Source organism: Haplochromis burtoni, unplaced genomic scaffold (genome assembly GCF_018398535.1).
Source record: "Haplochromis burtoni strain Fernald_Lab_line unplaced genomic scaffold, NCSU_Asbu1 Contig_25, whole genome shotgun sequence".
Classification (NCBI taxonomy): domain Eukaryota; kingdom Metazoa; phylum Chordata; class Actinopteri; order Cichliformes; family Cichlidae; genus Haplochromis; species Haplochromis burtoni.
Genome location: NW_024582386.1, coordinates 2,306,815 through 2,322,468, shown reverse-complemented (window position 1 = coordinate 2,322,468; position 15,654 = coordinate 2,306,815). Strand labels below are relative to the sequence as shown.

Genomic DNA, 15,654 nt, shown 5'->3' with positions numbered 1-15,654 from the left:
ACACGTGTTGTCACTTCTTGACACCATAGACGAGCTGGGACACACGCTGCGATGATACGGTATGAGTGCACATTCTCACACAACATTTTTTGCTGTTCCACCCACACACACCCCCCACCACCCCCCCAAACCCCCCACCAACAAGATTTTTGCTAATTTAAAAAAAACCAAAAACCAAGGGAAGGGAGTTTTTCCATGGAAAAAAAACCAGTATTTTGCCAGGCGGGACCCCCTCCAGGAAAAGGGGGGAAATTTTATGGGGACAATTTTTTTTATTTTACCACTTTAAATTAATTTTCAGCTTAAAAAAGTGCCTTTAAAAAAAAAAAAAAAAAAAAAAAAAAAAAAAAAACCCCCCCAAACCTTTTTTTTAAAAAAAATAATTTTTTTCCCCCCTTTGTGTGTGTGTGTGTGTGTGTGTGTGTGTGTGTGTGGATTATCAGACAAAATCACAAACAGAGATACTCATCTGTAACTATAACAGATTAAAAACACAAACACACATTTCTCTCACCCGTGCACCAGAGAAAGGGAAGCCTGAGGCAGCAATGTTATATCAGGCAGAAACACAGCCTAACACAGTTTTTTGTGCGTGTGTGTGTGTATAAATGATGCAGGCCTTGACTTGGAGATGGTGGCCCTAAATAAAGCTCCACTGAAAAGAAAAGGACAGAAGAGAGGCCACAACACCACAAGCCAGTAAACTCTCCACGTCTTAATTGCCCTTTCGTTTTCACATGGTAATTCCTTTCCTTACGTGTGTGTGTCTGTGTGTGTGTTTATTTGTGCGCCCCTGCCAGGTTCACACAGCAAAGCCCGCCAGACCAACTGTGTGTGTGTGTCCTCCTGACATAAACACACACACTGTGCCGCCCCGAGCTCTATTGTGCACACAGCCGGATGGAAGGATGGATGGAGCATTTCCACCCACACATGCACACATTTTAGTTCATCAACCAGTTTTTCCCACCACCACCACCACTGCTACCCGTCAGCTCAGAAATTTGAACAATTATTGGAGTTCTGAGTTTTTTTCCCATTTCCTGAGAAAATATAATTAATAGATTTTTAACAGTCGACTTGATTTGCTGTGATTTACACGCTGTAACAAAGGTTTTTATTTCTTTTTTTTGCTACTCTAAAACATGAAGTTTTTTAAAGCACATTTTACTCCCAGGTTTTTCCTTTTTTTCCCCAAACAATTGTGGGATATTTTCACCTTCTAGATGCTGCCACATACTTCATTACTCTAAATAGGATTTTCAGGTATCTGTACTTTACTTAAGTATTTATTTTTCAGATGAATTTTTGTTTTTCCTCCCTACATTTTCACACACATATCTGTACTTTCTACTCCTTACATCTTCAAAACAGGCTTGTTTTAAACTTTAGGTTTAATGCGTCTGAACGAAGGCTTTATTTCACATCACTGCGCACCAAACAGAGGGAACAATAACACATAAAAACCAGGATTACTGCATACAAAGAGCTGAAAGAGGTAAAAACATATAATTTATGCATCAGTTATAGCGTTATACTCAGGGGTCAATGTGGGCCAGAATGATGGGGGACGGCGTTTTTGGTGCAGTGTTCATCATGCTGAACCACCAAAACCAATCTTGGGGTTCTCCCACCTTCTGAATCCCACTGTACTCATAATAATATTATTTTAATATAATGTTAATATAGCTTAAGGTTCAATTACATTTGCACAAAAATAGCTGGTAGAAACGTCCCTTAGAGACCTTTTTTACTTTCCTACTCTGAGTACATTCCAGAGCATGCACTTTTTTACTTTTACTGACTGTCAGTATCTGTCCTTCTACTTAAGTAAAGAATGGCTCTAAGTTTGCCAGCGCTTCAGGACACTGTGGAAGAAAGTGATCAAATAAATGTTTCATCCTTTTAAAACCAGCTAAATTATTGAATGTGATTGGTGCAAAATTCATAAAAACCTGCAACAGTTGGAAAATAAGCATTAAAATTAAAACCCTGTATCTCTAAAAACGGTACTCTAGTACTCTGACTGGAAAAGACTGGTTCCACAGAGGTTCAGATTCCACTTTTAGAATCTTGTTTCAAAGCTCCAGAAGCACCGAATCCTTTGTTTTCTATAACGAACATAAATCCAAATCATATCTTTCATTTCCTTGATAAATGATCTAACCCGACCAGGAGATACAATAAGTTCTTTCCATACAAGATCTTCATAATGAAAAGAAAAGATACTTGCTCCAAGACATCAAAGTGGTTCTGAAGCATCAGTGTAACTGCAGGTCACGAGCTGCACGGTGCTAAACTGTCCTGCTGGGAACATTTTTGCACATGAGAACCCGATTCGTCCAGAGCAGGGTCACAGCAGGTCACAGAGGAGATAATGGTGATCAGGGAATAATCTTCTCCAATAATGTCTTTCCCCCCTTTGACCTATGAGAGGACAGCTATGGCCTGATACATCATGAAGGTCAAAAACACACCCACATGCACACACATGAACACGCATGCACATTTCATGCCCACACAATGTGTGGCAGTGGGGTTCCCCTGCAGCTTGGACCCTATGATTATCGGCCGTTCCACTTTATTTTCATGTCCAAGCTACCACGCATGGGCTACACACACACACACACATTATAAACATCCCCTTTACTCACACACACACACTTCCACTACGCTGCCATCCATTCAGCCACTGCCCTGTACACACAAGCTCCAGGAGCACCAGGGGAGAGAAAGGGGAGTGCAAACAAACTCTCCCCAGGTCCAGAGCTCCGGTTTCAGCCTTCCGTCCATCGTGGCTGGGAGGCCATGGGAACATGAAGCGCCAGGGCCCCTGTGTCAATAAGGAGCAGTGGTTCAACACAATGAGGGCCTGCCTGCAGACAACACTGCTGACAGATATACACACAAAAGAGCCTGTGAATGGGAAGGAGGCTTGTGCACACATTCACGCGCGTGAACACACACACACACACACAGGATAAAGAATAGGGCAGTGTGTGGTTGCCCACAATGCCAGTGTTTGATGATTACTTCTTTGTGTGTACACATCGCACTCAAACAGCAAACAGCAGTCTTGATGCCCACGAGGAAATAAACACACTTATAATAAACGTTTGGCTCGGCATACACCGCAAAAAACGGCAACAATGCACTCTTTGCATTTTGTCCGTTTCAGCGTAAGCATCAAGTTTGTGGATTTTAGTGCTGATCGCGTCATTTTCATGTGGTCTAAAACATGCACACTGAATGACTGACATGTGCTAAAAACTTTGAGGGATATTAAAATGAGAAATTTAAAAAGGAATGATGCGTTAAAGCAGGGATGTCAAGATCATTGTACGCTGTGGACCACATGCAGCACACTTTGATTTTAAGTGGGCCGGATCATTTCACCAAACACTGAATCTCTGAGATGTTTTAATATAAAAAAAAGAAGAAAGGAAGAAGAATTTCAACAATACAGCTCAGTTTCTGTACACGATAAAAGTGTAAAAGAACAGAAAATGTTCTGGTAGCTCACTGTCCAGACTGTCCTGTAATTATAAAAGTTTTTTTTAAAGTAGACCCACAATAATGAAAACAGACACTTCTATAGTAGATAGAGGAAATCAAGGAACCTTTCTGTCATTGAGCTGTTTATTTATTGCTTAATTCCTTTAGCGTTGTGTGAATGGCAGTGGGGTGGGAGTCTTTATCAATAGGAAAAGCTCTAAATCCTGTGAAAATACAGCTAGAAGTTCTAAATCTATACTCTCTTTCACATTTTCCAAAGCCTTCCAGTGTGCCGGATTGGAGTCTGTGATCGATTCAGGCTCCCAGGCCTTATGTTTGGCACCTCTGCATTACAGACTCACTGCATCTCCTCACTCAGCAGCACAGCTACCGTGCTGTTCATGATCAGTATCACTGCGTAACTGGAACAGAAGGATGACTTTTGGCCAAGAAGGAAGAAATGCACAGAGAAGTGCTGCCACCTGGTGCCAGAGGGGGGAAAACTTAAACTTCATGCTAAACCGGATCCTACCAGCAGGTGGCAGCACTTCAACTTCAAAGGTCAGAACATTGCAGGATAAAACCATCTGTGTCCAGCCTCTGATAAGACTCCAGAGGACTTCTGGGCCGTGCTATCAGGCAGTAAAATTAAATAACACATGTTTTACTGATGATGGATTCTTCCAGGTATCAGCTGACCCCACTGTTTCCTGTCTTTAATGAAGACATTATTATATTGGGAGGAAAATGTGACAGAAATAAGCACACAGTAAACTGCTGACCGAACATGACCTGAAGCTGTGCAGGGATCAGTAAATCTCTGAAAATATCATGTGTTCACCAGAAAGGAGTTACCCTGACTGCCGGCTGTCTGTCAGCTGTTGTTATCCCTTAACCACAGGTGTGTCACTCCTGCTCAACCTGCTGGTGTTCAACAGTTAGAGGAAACTCATAGTTTCAACTGCTGAAGCATGCTATCTGAAACACTGACAAACCCGGCACAGCACAAGGAAAAACATAACATGTTTAAAACAAGGAAGGTCTTCCCCAGTCCCGGGCGTATTTTCCTCCCGTGTATGATCCCTCTATGATCATAACAATACTAATATCACCACAGGTGGTGCACAGTGTCCATTAAACAGTTTCTATCAGCTGTGACAATGCGCTTGGTTTCGTTTGCTCGCCTTGTGACTCTGTGTGGGTGTCATCGTGACACACGTGTTCCTGGTGACACCTGCTGTGGGAACTACCACAGAGGCGGCTCTACCTGTCTCTGGATAGCTTTTGTTAACATGATGGCATCTCATCTGTGAAAAATACAGAGATAAACCTTGACGTGAAAGCTGGGTGTGGCTGACCCACGGCACTGGAGGTCACTGGCTCCTCCACTAAAGGCCACGGCCTGGTTCCATGTCGTTCTTGTTGTTTATTTATTTTTTATTCTTTTAATGCGTTTGTTATTTCCCAAATAAGTTATGTCATCATCTTATGTTTAAAAATACATTCACTGGCCACTTTGTTAGTTACATCTATTCAACTCCTCATGAACACAGATATTTAATCAGCCAATCAAATGACAGCAACTTGGATCACTTGCATCAATCCGGCGTGGTCACCATGCCAGATGGGCTGGTCTGAGTATTTTAGAAACTGCTGATCTGTGGGGACTTTCCCACACAATCATCTCTGAAGTTTACAGAGAATAGTCTGAAAAAGAGAAAATATCCAGCGAGCAGCATGTCTCTGGGTGAAAGTGCCCTGTTGAAGCCAGATTGCTTTGAGTTGATAGGAAGATGTTTCTTTGTTGGAAGGCAACAGTAATCCAAATAAGCACTTATCACAACCAGAAAATCATCTCTGAATGCACAACATCAGAAACATTGAAGAAGACGGGCTACAGCTGCAGAAGACCAACGGGTACCACTCCTGTCAGGTGAGAACAGAAAACTGAGGCTACAGTTTGACAACAGAAGGCATGTGGATGGCAGGGTTAGAATTTGGAGTAAAAAATGTTTCCAGCACCTTGTTGAAAACCTAAAGCACAACTGCTGTACCTAATGAAGTAGTGAGTGCATGTTTGCTAGTGTAGCTGATACCGTTCATCTTGTGAGTCAGTCTGTGTGTGCACGATTATGCCACAGTGCGGTTCTGGAGAGCAGGATCTACCATAGAGGCTGTGCAGCTTGCTCTGGTACAGATTTTGTAAACACAATATTGTCACAACTGTACAAGATGATTCATTTAGAGGTAGTAATTAACATGAAAATTAAGCTTAAATTTGAGCGTGGGTGTAAGTCTGAGAACTCCAATGTATCCCACTGCAAGACGGTCCATCATGAAAACTAAGGTGAAGCAATCAGAAAGTGATTTGGTTGGGCATGTTTGTCTTTGTTGTTCAGCGCTCTGGGTTTTGAATAGATGGAGTTCAGTTTATTTCTCCAAATAGAAAAAGGATTTGGGAGGCCATCATCAGAAAACCGTAGGGGGCCGCTGCAGGAAAGAGAAGCGCACAAAGAGGTTAAAGCAATATCAAAGTTTTATTCTTAAAATGTAGTATAGAGAGGAACAGTAGTACAATTCAGACAGAAAAAAGGAGAATGTAGTTCCATCTTTGAAAACCCTTGATAAAAACGTAAAAAGAGTAACCTGAATCTGCTTTGTGTTCGGAGGGCACTGAGGCGGCGGCCCGAGTTTTGCATCACTGTTAAAGTTCGAGAGAAATTGAAAAATACAACCTTTTGCAACAGCGTAAAAAAATACAGCTGGGGAAAAAAAACCTCTGCTTTACATCTGTAGTGTTTTTGCTCTGGTTTTTTTTTTTTCCTTTTTTTTTTTCGTGTTTTTTTGGTGTGTGTGTTTTTTTTTTTTTTAATGTCCATATAACAAATACAGCATAAAATCTAAAATGATACATCATAGTTTTGAGTTTCATTCATTACAGTAAAATCAGTAGGATGGTAAATAGTATCAAAAGAACAAACAAGACAACAGGATGGTGTCATGAACAAGCACACGGCGTGAACAGAGCGCGCGACAGAAAGCGGAAGGTTAAAGTTCACGGAAATACATCGCCACAGCAGGTTTGTAGCCGACTGTTAATGTTCCATTAAGTAAATCCACTAGTTAAATAATATATTCTTCATATATATATATATTTATCTCATATATTCTCAACATATATATATATATATATAGATCCGTAATATATCCCCTCCCACAGTGATTTGAAGGTAAAAGTGACACGAAGAGTATGAATATCTCTAAAATATATCATCTTCCACTGAATGTGAAGGGAAGTTACACATCTTCTGTATCATCAGCACTTCAGTACTATACTGTATATTCGACTGCATACGAACAGATACTGCTGTTCCAAGGTTTTAACCCGCAAACAATCCGTGTTTCTTTAGAAAGTATGTGCTTAAAGAAATAATAACAAAAAAAAAGGGAGAAAGCAAAAACATCTGTGGAAAGGAGAAAAATTAAAATATGTTTCTAGGGTAAAGTGAATGATTCTGTAGCATTAAAAACATTTTTTAAAAAAAATCTCAACAATTAACAGACACGAGCAAGGATTTTTTTTTCTTCTACACTAAGCAAGTATTCACCTGGCTTTTCTCATACATTATATTTCATCAATAATTACAAACAACAATTTTGGTTGGACAAATAGAAATTAACAGTCTTGATTGCATTTTGGAGATTTTATATATATATATATATATATATATATATATATTTATTAAATAACAAAAAACCTAATAATAATAATAATAAAAAAAAAGTCGCACATTGGAAGAAAACAGTTCCATTCAGACCCGCTTTTGGGGAGAAAAAAACAAAACAAACAAAAAAACAACAACAACAAAAACCACAGAAACATAAAAAGAAAATTATTTAATGAACGCAAAAGTAAGTGCATGTCTATGAGGCGCCATAGAGCTTCACTTTTTGTGGAACAAAGTGTTTTCTACCTGGCAGACCTTAACAAAAAAAAGACATCAAATTAAACGATGACATTTCTCTATCATATGAAAAAAATGGAGTTCTTTTACACTTAAAAACATCACACACACGATGATTTCTACACGCCTCCCCGACCCCCCCCACCCTCACAACCAACGTTCAAGTGATTCAAAATATATAGATATATACTGTATTTACTTTATACCTCAGTACCAAATATAAACAAACGGGTATGGATGTCCACTTAGGTCCTCAAAATGTCAATTGCAAGTACTGCCGGTAGTTCTACAAAAACGTTGTACGTGTATGTGTGGATGTGTGTGCGCGTGTGTGCATTAAATAATTTTTTTTTTTAAAAATAAGCTTAAAAACAATGGCAAAGCATACCTGATAGTCGCTGTAGCACAACAGTGTTTCTATAGTTTAAGCTGATTACATATGCATAACTGAGTCAGTTTAAGCTTTATGATTATAAACATCATATATAGCCTGTAGGTCCAGTATTCTGCAACAAGCATTACAGCACCAAACGTTTCGTCATTTGGCAAAATTCAAGCTTTAAGTGAAATTCAAATGCTTTTGTATTATAATAATAATAATAATAATAATAAAGTGTTACTGTGACGCCGTGATTTGTGTAAAGCTAGCAATAACATTTCCCCTTGTACTTTCTTTTTATTTGTTTTTTTTAAATCATCTTCCCCCACCCTGCCCGCTTAACAACAAACCTAACATCGTCTTTCTCTCACTCTCATCTTTTTTTTTTCTCTTTTTTTGTTTAAATTCAGTAGTTTTTGTTTCCTGCTTAATCTTGGTGTGCGGTCTGTTTGGCACAATATCACAGCCCTCTTAAATTAATCATAAATATGGCTGTAATACATTAGAGTCGCAAAACAGATTTTTTGGTTCCAAGATTTTGTGCAGGGAAGGAAAAAAACAAACAAACATAAAACACAGAAAAGAATAATATTTAGCGCATCTAAGAAAAGAAAAAAAAAATCTACAGAGCAAGGTAAAATCTTCCTGTGGACAGTAATGCTCTTCTTCTGTGTACTTCTACAACGCACACTCAGACGCAGCAGAGAGCGACGGCTTACTACGGCTCTGCTCGCAGACAAGGAAAGAAACAATAGAACAAAACAAATTATAGAATCTGATAAGACCATAAAGACCTCTCTTCATAAATTAAATAATTAACATTTCTTTGTTTAGATGATTGGCCTAACTCAACTCAAAAACTACTTCACCCTACCAGACTCCCGCCCGTCCCGAAAACAAAAAACAAAACAGGAAATAAAATACATCACCAAAGACCTGATTCATCACGTTATTAGTCATTAAATCGTTCTCTTGTGGGCGCTGGGCCCAGAGTTGGACACATTTGAGCAATAATAAAATCTGTACATCTTGGAGTTCCCGCAAAGCTTTTCTTTAAAAAAAAAAAAAAAAAAAAAAAAATCAAACTCTTTGTCATATACTCGCACAATTAAGTAACCTCAAGGTTTGATAGCACTTTGGAGTTGATTGTTTACCAGCTAGATTTCTGTATACATATATATTAAACATCAACTGTTATTCATTTTTGTTTCTCAAGCTTGTTAAAAATGTATTTATTTTTTTTAGTCCTCTTCCGGGGCAGCACCAGCGTTGCCCTCGCCCCAATTTGATTGGTCGTTCTCAGCAGGTTCCTCGCCCTCCACTTCTTCCCCTTCCTCCCCGTCAAAGTCTTCGTCCCGAGGAAACTCGATGCCCTCCAGGCCCTCCTGAGTGGCCTGGTGCGAGTCGGCGCAGTCTGCACACACGCCGTAGCGCCGCGAGCCGTGGCGGATACCCACGCTTGCTGCAAGCATGAAGATCTTCTTGCATACCATGCACTTGTATTTTTTGTCCTTCTTGTGAACCTAGAAGGTAGACAGGGTCGATGACATGGAGTAATTCCAGTTAGTTGTTGTGTAAACGATGCGTTCACTGGTAAATCTAATGTGGACTTATGCTACTTTTCTTTAGTTTTAGTCACAATACAAGTATATTAAACATGAGCAAAGTTAATGTTCTCCTTGAGATCACCGTTGTTGCTAGGAGACAAGGTTTCCCATAGGTCACAAGTGCAACATTCGCCTTCAAAGTAAAAGTTGTGGCTTACCACAAAAGTTTCAAAACTTTTACTTTGAAGGTGAATGGTCTCCGTTTCTGGTTTGAGCTGCACTTTTCATGACTCAGTGTCTTTGATGGAGACTAGGCAACTGCAGGAATCTGCCAGCTTGCTGCTAGCTGGACTAAAGCTAGCGCAAGGAGGTTTTCGGTGCAGTGGCATACATCTCAAGCAACCACTTGCCAACTGGTTGAGGAAATATTTTTCTCGGCCAGGAGGGCACTGACCCATCTTTAGGCCTTTGGGACTGGTGCCTTAGTGGCTTCATTACACTTGCCACATTGGTCATGTTGTTCAGTGACGCCACTACAGCTCTGCGCTGTTTACAAAATCCTCCACATCAGCGCTGGTAGAGGAGGGGAAAAAGTGTCAAAACTGGAAGCAAAGACTTTACTGCAACATCTCCCTCTGTGTAACCTGCTACTCTGAGCTTCTGTACTGAGGATCATTAAAATTGTAGTAAAAACTGACACGATTGTAAACTTGTGTCTGGTCAGCACCGGCCACATCAAAAACACTGAGGTTGTGAAAATGAGGTGAGACGTGCACGCCCGGTGCCTCTAAACTGAGTTTCGGCCACTAATATTCAATCACTTTTGCTGGACGTGACGACAACAATGAGGATAATGGGTACTTTGAATGGAGAAAAGCTAAAACAGCTGAGGATCTGCACCCAGGCCAAGTTAAAAAGACTGATTATTTCTGAATTATGAGTCATGCAAAGCTCTTCTATTGGAAGCTATGAATAAAATATGGAGCTGAACCATCCACGTTAAGGAAAGTAATATTCTGGTAATCTCGGAGCTGATGGGAGGCTTCAGACTAATCTAGGTTAGACATTTATATGTTTCCAGTTTCTATGCTACGCTAAGCAGAGGTAAGCAGTAGCTCAAAATCTACTGTGATTAATTGGATGTTAGCAGAATCAATATTCCCATCGGACTTGAAGCAAGAAAGCAAACAGAAGTACATCCTTCAATGTCAAAGTCTTCGTCTCAGCCAGTGATTCTCAAACAGTACCCTGATGAAGGAAAAACAGACCAACACGTTTGCTGATTGTGCCATACTAGCCTTTATTTTACCAGTATTGAACTTGAATCCTTTTTTTTGTTGTTAATGATTGATAAAACCGGGGTGTGGGGTTTGGGCATTTATTTTCCAGCTACTAGGAGTGGCTCACCAGAATAACTGCTTTTACCACTAGTGGAACACAGAAACATTTCCCCTTCTTTTTTCACTACATGGAACTGGGATAATCTTTCTCAACTGACTAAGGAGTAAAGTAATTATGCTCCATCTTTAACGGGACGATGCCAGGACAATGATTAACTTGGCCTCCTTATCTTTAGATGCAGGAAATGAGGGACGATCCCACAATTCCATTTGTTTCGAATCACTTTGTGTTTGACCCTACAGTCCTCCCACCATTACAAAGTAAGATATGCAGCCAAAACGTTCTACTTCTGCACTCACTCCCTTTGAGCAAAAGCTACCAGACACAAAACACAAGGTGGAGGTGCACTGATGTGAGGGGGCGGCCAAAACGCTGTGGTGTTTGCCAGAAATGGGAGGGCGCACGTCACGTGGTAGCGCGAGAGGATCCAGTGCATATGCAAACTCACCAGGGAATGTCTCTTTACATGCTCACGGCGGGTGAACAGCTTGCCGCAGATGTCGCAGCTGAAAGAGCGCACACCTGAGTGGATGATCAGATGCCTCTTGAGTGTCCGACGGTGCTTGGCGATGTAGTTACAGTGGGGGCACTTGAGCTTATTGAGGGCTAGGTGTGAGGACTCGCCTGCGTAGAGAGAAAAACAGAAAACAGGCAGATGCGCAGGAAGGTCAGCAGGAGACAACATTTTGCTCAAGGAAAAGAAAGTTGCTTTAAACCAATAATGGTGAGATGGAGCAAGACAATTATCGTAAAAGCTGCATTTCCACCGAATGATGACAGAGGGGTGTGCCAGCAACCAACATCCTGTTTATCAAATCACTGAGTTAAAATGCATTACAAACCACAAACTGTAATGCAGACATAATTTAGGCAAAGCTACGCACACTGCTAACTGTGGCAGATTCGCAATCCCTCTCTGTAGCTGCTGACTGGTCTGCAGGTTAACTTTACGACAGAGGTCACGCTATGGCGATGATACAAAGATCTATATTAGGCATGAATGTAAAGCAGCACCATGGATCTATGGATCTACTGCTTGGCTCATGTAGTTCAGTCGGGGGAGTGGGTGGTGGGGTTTATACAATTACCAGAGCACTGCAATTGAAACGAGGAGGCAAGTGTTAGCGGGCTACTAAATTAATGAGTCTCTTTATTAAATAATAAACTGAATAACGGTATGGTAAGGATAGCTACACGCTAATAACGCTCGTTAGGAGCATTAAGGCAATCTGAATAATCCATAGACACTGATCTGCCTAATGATACAGAACACACGATTAGCAAGCTAAATAAATAAAGCCTGGCTATTTTATCACTCAAGGACAAAGTCTATGTATCAGCATGTTTATTTATTTCTTTATTATTTTTATTTCAGTGTATAAATCAATAATAATGCAGATGTCCTTGCACCCTCATTTTCTTCATTAACCCTGTGGGTATGTTTACAAGCCAGCGAGGACAGCTGGGTTTGCAAATAAATAGACGATGTATTGATTTTGAAAAGGCTCCAAACGGGCTGTCTCCGCTGAGAGTGGGGTAATAGGGCTGATCCTTTTGTTTGAGCCAAGGAGCGCACAACAGAGGAGTCGTCAAGGCAGGTTGCTAAGGGGAGGAGGGGACGATGGTTGATGAGAAGCAGGTCACCTGTGTATTCACTCGGCCTGCGTGTGTTAAACACAGCACAGAAGCACCTCGGGGAAGTGCAACACGCTGTGAATTTAAGCTGCACAGATTTTGTGTAAATTCACAAACTGCCCTAAAAGTGTACATTTAAATAAATGCATTTTAAATGCAGTGATTTTTTTTCTTTTAAGTGAAAGGTCACATTCAGTAAGGTTACATTAAAAAAAAAAAAACAAAAAAACAATCCCTATCACACCTTTTCAGCTGATGCCACCTGACTAACCTGCCTCTAAATCATTAATCATCTATTTAAAAACAAACAAACAATCAAAGCAAAATCAAAACAGAAGATCCGTCTCAAATTTGGGAGCAATGGGAAAGAATCTAATTTAGAGTGTGCTGTGGATTCAAGTCAATAACACACAGCTCCTATATGGAATCTGGACTTTGATCTAAACTCAGTTTAGAGTCAGACGAAGTTGAAGGGATGAAATGACGGCTTCAAAATGGCTTGACAATCTTTTCCAGTTTAAAGGGAACATTTAGGAAAATGCAAAAAAGTAGTGTATACCCACTGACCTACCATTTCACACCCGCTGTATGAACTATATATACACACACTACACACCCTGTCACTTATGACTGTAAGCAGTACTCTCCCCTCCTACATGTATGTGACGATGTCAAGTTATTTTGCATGTGTTAACCGTTCTGTCGACTATTCTGGTTCTCAAGAATATACTGAAATCAATTACAGCTTGTTGTACCGTTGACTGTTCAGTACTGTTGAGTCGGAGCACTGGCCATTTTCATATCCTTTATAAATAGACTGAAAGTAACACATAACCTTGTCTAAATTTGTCTTCCCATCTCACGCCTTGTTGAACACTACCTTTTTTAAAAAAAAATTTATTTTTTTTTTAAATTGTGCTCTCTGTGTCATTGTTATACATATACCGTTAAAAAAAAAAAAAGCTTTGTTTATAGCTTTAATTTAGCAGCTTTATAGATATTAACCCAAAGGACCAAATTAAACACCAAACGTTGTTGCTCATTTTTACAGAGAAAGAAGCTACATGAGACAGTCTTGTTTTCCATATGTCAGTCTAATTTGCTTAAACTTGCCCCAGGCTTTCCACATACTGTGGAAACTCAAGTCCCGATTCGGTAGAGGAACTTTTACCCCTTGGAAAGTGCCTGGACATCAGCTGATTTGAAATTCCAGGAACTTTTGGTGGAAAAGCACCTCACAGAGATCACAGGTCAGCTGCACCTTCTAAAACCAGTTGAACAGGAGTTCCTAAATGAACCAGGTTGTTTGTCTTCTCACTTGTTAAAAGAAAACATGTTAAATAGACTTCCCACACTCATTTGAAATAATGGGCATTGCACAAGAGTCACTAAATTTGCCTAAGCTGGTAATTTAGCAGTAGTCTAGAGTGTGGCATCTTACCATTCTCCCAGGACTCCCCTTGTTGCAAGTCTTGCATGATGCTATACTGGATCTGATTGGCCAGCTCTGGGAAAGGGGGAAGGGACAAGAGAAGGGAAAAAGACAGATGAGAGGTGGTTGAGAGCCTGGAGGGTGGGGTGGGGAGTGGGGGCGACGCACACCTCACAATGTCTTGTGTACACAACTAACCACCCCCACATGAAACAATGGAAGTTTCAGTGAACAACATAGGCAAACACAAAGACACAGGCCCCTACTGTATGTAAAGCAGTGTGTTTTCCACCAACCAGCGCAACAAGTTAAGGAGGCTCCAGCAGGACGGGGGTTAACTGGAGGATGACAGAGTCGAGCCCTCACACGGCTCATCTTACACTCAGCTTTTGTAAGCACTAGTGTGAGCACCTGTGTGTGTGTGTGTGTACGTGCACGTCCGGTTCGTAAAGCATCAGCGCTTAGAGCCCATTAAAGACACACCCCTTTGTGTGTGTGTGCGCGTGTGTGTGTGAGAGAGAGTGTGTCTCCATTCTCCCTGGGTCAATATTTGGAATAGTGAGGACAGCCCCAGTGCATTAGAGTGGATTAGGGAGAGAAGGGACTGCCCCTTGCGGCTTTGCACCTCGCAGGGATTGGGGGTAGGGTGAGCAGTGGTGGGTTGTTTCTATGTGTGGGTGTGTATGGGTGTGCTACAACAGAGACCAGTGTGCATGCAAATACATTTCACCTGCTCTTTGTGCCTTTGCAGCACCCACCCTTTAAACAATCCAACAGTCTTGTTTGGCCAAAGAATTTACTGGCCATGAGTAATGGCTGTGGGCTTGGTGTAGGAAGAACAGGCAGCACCAGCAGAGTAACATAACCTTGAAACACTCTTCACTTTCAATTGCTCTTATCCTATTCAACACCAACCTTCCTTCAAACATCAGCCGTCTTTACAACTGAACCACTGCCAAGAATTAATTGCTGCTTTTCTGAGCTTTCACAGCTCATAATTAAATATTTGAATAGTTTGGGACGTTACCTTGAACGCTAAAAAACTGACATATTTCACTAGTCAGCCCAATTTAAAGCCCAGACTAATTATGAAAAACAGGGAAATAATTGACAGTTGTTTGCAACAACGAATAATCTAAAGCACAACAAGAAGAAGACTGATAAAAAGTTACAGTTTTTATTATCCCTTTCAAAAACTGTAACAAACAAAGGCCTCCATTTGTGCTAAAATGTTTCCATCCTTGGAGCGCGACTACACAGATCAAAATGAAGCAAAATGAAAGCCAAGAGCGTGACATCACTGTGGGAAACTGGGACAGCTAGTATTGCTCGATGACTATTCACTCAAAGAGAAATATGCAAGGCAGCTAGTGCGAGAGAGCTGTGTAGTTTAAGCCAGCAGAAGAGTTTTTGTGGTGTGTACTTGTACTAATGACGGAAATGGATCATTCTAGTATTTTCTATCCAAGTATATGTAGATTTAGAAGATCATGTGACACACAAATCAAGACTGAATTACAACAATTGAGCACTGTATTCAGTACATGGCTAATCAAGGCTAGACTGTGGGAAATGCCGTCACCAACCGACCGCTCTGACAAGAAACTTTTTGTCCATAAATGGCGCTGGACAATCGAGGTGAAAAATTGTAATGGTACGGATCTTTCAATCAGACAACAGTGTATCTAAACCAATGCAGAATATCTACCATTGTGGCTGCTGCCTGTGTCTAAAATAACTCACTAGAACCACAGTTTGCAAAATGCTGGCTCCAGAGATCTGATGAATTTTTTTTTTTTT

General features: G+C 40.7%; 1 protein-coding gene across 2 annotated transcripts in view; it reads right to left on the bottom strand.

The window, feature by feature from the left end:
* Positions 1 to 6,013: 6,013 nt before the first annotated feature.
* zbtb10 (zinc finger and BTB domain containing 10) overlaps positions 6,014 to 15,654 on the bottom strand; it is a 31,403-nt gene continuing 21,762 nt past the window's right edge. Inside the window, exons 3-5 of one of the 2 annotated variants that reach the window (XM_005917493.3) lie at positions 13,864 to 13,929; positions 11,236 to 11,411; positions 6,014 to 9,362 (exon numbers count right to left, since the gene is read on the bottom strand). In XM_005917493.3, the coding sequence (XP_005917555.1) occupies positions 9,081 to 9,362; positions 11,236 to 11,411; positions 13,864 to 13,929 (524 nt within the window). In that variant the 3' untranslated portion in view covers positions 6,014 to 9,080. The remainder of the gene's footprint in view (positions 9,363 to 11,235; positions 11,412 to 13,863; positions 13,930 to 15,654) is intronic. The other variant, XM_005917494.3, reaches the window with a different exon arrangement.